Source organism: Sprattus sprattus (genome assembly GCF_963457725.1).
Source record: "Sprattus sprattus genome assembly, chromosome: 6".
Lineage (NCBI taxonomy): Eukaryota > Metazoa > Chordata > Actinopteri > Clupeiformes > Clupeidae > Sprattus > Sprattus sprattus.
This window is the reverse complement of record NC_137925.1, coordinates 22,857,827-22,863,826: the sequence shown is the minus strand read 5'-3', so window position 1 is coordinate 22,863,826 and position 6,000 is coordinate 22,857,827. Positions and strand designations below refer to the sequence as shown.

At 38.7% G+C, this 6,000-nt stretch overlaps 1 protein-coding gene across 1 annotated transcript in view; it reads left to right on the top strand.

Moving 5' to 3' along the window:
* The first annotated feature begins 438 nt into the window (after positions 1-438).
* The window catches only part of tnmd (tenomodulin), a 39,857-nt gene continuing 34,295 nt past the window's right edge, over positions 439-6,000 (top strand). The window contains exon 1 of the mRNA XM_080840900.1: positions 439-532. Coding sequence (XP_080697026.1) covers positions 485-532 — 48 coding nt within the window. The 5' untranslated portion in view covers positions 439-484. The remainder of the gene's footprint in view (positions 533-6,000) is intronic.

Below are 6,000 nucleotides of genomic sequence, written 5' to 3'. Positions count from 1 at the left end.
AGCTCTTATAGTAATGAGTCGCATATTTATTTCCCCTGGCTCCCTGCAATAAAAGGTCGGGTTTCTGCCAAATCTCCCAGATGTTTCCCCACTTCACTATAAATTCTGTTTGTGCAAAGCAACAGTAAGTATCACCTGTAAAGATGTCAGCCATACAACGGGTGCCGATAATTACTCAGGTTTCAGTCACTGCTCTTCAAAAAGTGGTCAAGAGAATTAGCCTCCAGTCCAGAAACTCAAGTCAGATGTTCAAGTCTTTCCCTCTTCTGAGATGTGAGGAGGGGCGTCTTCAACCAGAAGCCATCTGCCTAGCTTATAATGGAAATCACAAGTGTTGAAGTAATTCCATCCCAGCTCAAACCTCCCTCCCTTTTCTAGCAGACTCCCAAAAAAAGCAAAAAACAAATTGCCAGTAGAATGAGGCTTGACTCTTTGCTTGCCAGACACTCAGTAGGCTGCTCAGCTCTTCAGTGCAAAGGACAATATGGAAAGTAGCACTCAGTCATATAGTCAGCAAACCCTCTGGAAAGATGTGAGTTCTGAAAGTTATTTTGTAAATAGCTTCTAACTTGGGTTATTAGTAATCTATATATTGAAGTATTGCCCAGAAATGTGGCATATTTGGGATTGTAATTAAATAATATAACTGAATATTACTTAGAAATTGTTAAATTATTTAATTTCATCTGAAATATATTGCCCTATCAGGAATGTTTATTAACCAATCTGGATTGGTGAATAAATGCACCCAACAGGGCCTTGAGGCATAATCATCACATAAAGCAAGATAGATATAAATTCAATGGGGTACAATTTTTTTTTCTAGTGAGGATTTTTTAGGTTTGGTATCATGGCAGCAAGTTTGGGTTTGGGTTTGTTTGTTTATTTGCCTGTGAGTGTCAGAGAAACTCTGAAACTGTTTTAGTTTTTTTATTTTCATCCTGCCATATGTCTGACAGTAGTGACTTTAGAGACTGGGTGGAAATCTTGATACCTGTAAAAGTTTTTGGTGCCACATTCCCCGCAGTTGTTTTCTCTGGTGGATCAGTGTATATTTGCCAGTGCTACTGAATATGGAACTTTCTCTTTCGGTTTCACATACTTTTCTGATGTTATCATGCATATGTCAATATATTGAGTTCCTATTTGTTTGTATAAGATGGTTTGTGTGTGTGTGTGTGTGTGTGTGTGTGTGTGTGTGTGTGTGTGTGTGTGTGTGTGTGTGTGTGTGTGTGTGTGTGTGTGCATGCGCGCAGACTTAATGTCTCCGTGAGAGATACGGAAAGAAATAGAGAGGGAAAATGAAAAGACAAAAAATGCGATCTTACGAAGATTTTATTATTTTCCACTTGCTGTGACTCTTCAGTCAACCTTCCCTTGCTCACGGCTATGCTGCTCCTTGCATTTTCCATGATGCATGGCTTCCCCCATAGTGGCGCCCTGAAATACATATCTTAGGGAATTCTTCGGCAGGGAAAGTATGTGTTGACATTTGACTTCGCCAAGTGCTGAAACAGATGCACAAGGATCTACGACGGCTGAATTATTGAGATTTAGAAAACACCTGTTCCAGTAAAAGTCATGCAAATGTTTTTCAGTGCAGAAACGGATTTGAATAAATATGTGGATATCCTAAAATAAACTTAACTTCAACACTGTGTGGGTGTTAAGTGCAATAAGGGGGCTGGTGGCAAATAAAAAGGTAAGATAGAGTTCACACCTGGTATTGTGCCAAGTGCAAGAAAGTAGTTTTTTTCCTCCATATTTCTTTGAAATGTCCCCCCAATCCGCTACATTATTAGCTTGTGGTAGCAGTCTCCCACTTCTATGTCTGACCAGGTGCCCTTAAGGGAAAAAAATACCTGTGGTATGAAATCTTTACTTTCTTTTCCACCTATCAGGGGCCTTCACATATATTCTTCTTGACTCTCTGACTCTCTATCTCTCAGTCTTTCTATCCTCCTGTGTTTTTTTCCCTTTTTGTATTTCTCCCTCTTGTCCACTAGCTCCTACTGCGCTCTTCTTCTCTCTTCTCCTTTGACTTCACACACTCCTTCTGCCGCACACAGTTTCCCCCCCTTCCTTTCTCTGTCTTTCTCTCTCTCTTGCTGGCTCAACCTCTGTGTATCTGTCCTTTTCTGTTTGGTTTTATTGTTGGCGTCTGCCAACATCTTTGAAGGCCATTTTCATCCTTCGTCTCATTACTCTTTACTCCTCTCTTCTGTTAGCCCCTACTATAATCTATACTCCTCTCCCTCTGCTCCTCTCCCTCTCTCCATCCCCCCTCTCTCTTTCTCACATGAGTACACTTTCCCTCTCCCTCCCTCACTCACTCTCTCTGTCTGTCTTGCGCACACACACACACAGACACACACACACACAAACCTCCCCTTCCCCCTCCTTCTCTCCGTCTTGCCCTCTCTCACACAAACACACCTTCTTTCTCTTTCTCTCTCTCTCTCTCTCTGTATCTCTCTCTCTCATAGGAAAAAGCAGCCCCCTGCCCCCGGCTCTCCTTCAGAGCCCAAGGCTTGTAGTACAGGACTTGCCTTGCTGATTCTGAACCCTAAACCGGTTTAATACTGTTTCGCTGGCGGCCACCGGAGCATTTTCAGTGCAATTTAAATTCTGAAGCAGACCAAACTTTGTCCTCCAGTCAAGTTTCCACTGCTTATGCAATCTCTGGATTAGTGTAGCGACTTCAGACGCTTTTTCTTCTTTTTCCACGCAGAGAAAAAAATTCTTCCTCAGGAGGAATTTCTGGCCAGGTGGCCATAAAGCCTTCTGTTTCCCATCATGCATTGCTCTTGTAACACCTTGTTTTTTCCCCGATCAGGTTTTTTTAATGGCATTTGTGCCCCCTTAAAAAAAAATATATATATGCATAGCCACCTGTCAGAGGGCTCAAATTTACTTTAAAACTATACTTTCAATAGCTGATTTAGAATAAGCTATGGAACAGTGTGCCTCTATTGAAAACAAAGAATTGTAGGTTTGGGTAAATAGCAGTAGAGTTTGTCATTTGAAGTTCTTGTAGTTTATCATAGAGTTTGATTCATATTTCATACACTTTAAATTCATAGTGCTGTAAGGTATCGCAAATACCAAATGTAAAATGGTTGTGCATTTGAATGGGGGATTATGGGAACTCTCTCTCACACAGGTATGTATGTACAGTTTTAGATCCAAACAAAAGGATTTGTGATTCTAAGAGAAGCACTTTTATCAGCAGTTAAGCTGTTCTTCATTGAAGGCCAGGCTAATTGAAGTGTGCTACATGCGTTTCCTGTGTTGTTATCCTAGCAGACCTGCAGGGCGCTCCGCCGTGGATAGCAAAGCTTTTCTATTCTCCTTTCCAGTGGCTGCTTAGGACAAAGCCCTTCTTCATTAATTTGTGGTCTTCGGCTTGGGGAATCAGGTCCAACAGGCACATTTGGGATTGGTTAAATAAATGAGAGATGGAATATCTCTTCAGAATTCAAATGTCCCCAGCACTTGCCTATTAATTCATTCTTCGCTTTCTAACAAGAGAAGTACCCTACTGTTCTGGCAGAATGGGCCTTATCCAAAAAGCAAGTAGGAAAAGTATTTAATCAGACACTTCAGTCGTGAAGTGCTATTGAGTTCTCCCTATATTTACTGGCAAAACTTTTGCACCATGAATTTGGGTTCATCGGTTCCTGTCTTGACAACAATTGATTTGAATTGAAATTAGCATGTACCTTCTAGTCTAAGTAGGGTAAACGTACCTATTAAACCCACCAAATCTGCTTTTCAGACATTAATAATATATACCGCCTAAATTTAAGTTTGAACATTTTAGTTAAAATGATAGTCTAATGTCTCATTTGAACTTTCAATAATTAATTTATACCAATTTTCAATGTTTATATTGTTTAATTTGTCAAAATATGTCAAAAGTCTGGCATGGGCTTAATGGGTACTTTATGTACCCTTTAAGCCCATGGGTGTTCCAAATAAGCCCACTTCATGATTTGTTGATAAATACAAATATATATTAAAAAGTATTAACAATCCAAACATGTTCTATTGAAATATGTAGCCTCTTAGCTCTCAATAGCTATTTTCATTTTGTCTCTACTCCTTTCCTTTGGCCTGCAAATGGCATTTGAAATAGGCGTGATTATGCGTGATCAGCCTTTTCAACACAGAAAAAGCTCAACTTACAACATGTCTTCTTGGGAATGTAGCCAAAAAACTATTCATGAACAAAATCAAAATTAGAATGGAAATGTATCTTCAATACTTCATCTTTCAATATGTGTTGCCATTTTGTCTGTATCTCTATCCTACATTGTACTGTTGGCATTTACAACTGGCCAAAATTTCTGGTCCAGACAGCTGGTTGAAAGTGCAGTTGTTTTTATCTAGATATCTGAAGACCTAATGACTGAAAGACAGACAGTTTCCTGGTTCAATAGTAATATTCTAAGGTTAATAAATGAGTCAATTTCAGTAATTAGGTGAGGTCAAAGTTAGGCAAGAAAATGGTTAAAAAGTCAAAAGGGAGAAAATCTCCATTGAAACACAGCCAAGTGGGCTTAATGGGAGAACATCTCCATTGAAACACAGCCAAGTGGGCTTAATGGGAGCAGGTGGGCTTAAAGGGAACATCAGTGAATATCTGGTTAAAAGTCAGAATATTTTATTCTACACACATGACATTAAAGAAACAACTACATGCCATGAATCTATATATGCTGCACTAACATAACATGAAAATAATCAATTGATCATGGCCAAGTTTCCCGATAACGACGTATCTTAACGGCCTACGTGGATTTTGGCGACATCATAGACTCATCATTGCCGTAAGTGCGGCGTCGGGAAACCGCTCTGCAATATCCCTCTTACGACCGATTTCAAGTCCTTTTTAGCGTTCGGGAAACTGGGCCCATGCATTTAAGTAATTAGCTATACTAATTTACATCCGCTGTAAATGGTGTGATTTTTTTGCTAGTGTTCCCTTTAAGCCCACTTGGTAAAAGTGTTTAATAAAAAATAAATAAAGATAAATACACACATATATTATCAATTTAATAGTATAATAATATATTCTGCATATAAAAAAGTAAACTTTACATGCGTATCATGCTTTATGCCATTGCAATGAACAATGCTATGCAGCAACTGTATTGATGCAGCATGTGAGCGGTTTGCTAGTATGCCAATATGCATATTTTCACTTAAAAAATATATGTCTAATTCTAGTAAAATTCTAACATATGTTTTATTTAAAGCACTAATCTCTTAATTTTTGATAACAAATGAGTACTTACCAAAAGAAGGTGCAAAAATACTTCAGAATTGTTCTTTTTTCAGAGCATCAAAATACATCAAGTTTTTTTGTGTCTTCTCCTGGGAGCAGCAGGCACATGTCGCACATGTGCCTCGATAACTCAAGATCGACAAATCTGATTGGCTTACAATAAAAAGTATAGTTTATGTAACAAGCAGCTTCATTGGAAGAACCATGAACCAGCAAAAATGGTGTTGTAGTTTTTTTATTATTTGACTCAGAAGTCACAAGTGGGCTTATATGGTACGTGGGCTTAAAGGCAACTTTCGAGGCTTAAAAATAAACATTCAATTTCTAGTCTTTTTTACACGTAGTAAGTTTCAATAACTCCATACCATTACATACCGACATTCAAGCAGCAAAGATGAGACGTCGTTGTGTGGTGAGAACTGATAGAAAATCGATAACAACAACAATCGCCGCCATTTTCTTTATTTTTTGTAACCTACAATAAATAAAGCAGGCTTCCAGTCAATGGAAAAAATGGCTTCCAGTCAATGGAAAAAATGGCTTCTCCCCACCGGCGATTGTTGTTGTTTACGATTTCCTATCAGTTCTCACCGCACCACGACGTCTTATCTTTGCTCCTTGAATGTCGATATGTAATGGTATGGAGTTATTGAAACTTACTACGTGTAAAAAAGACTAGAAATTGAATGTTTATTTTTTATTGAATGTTT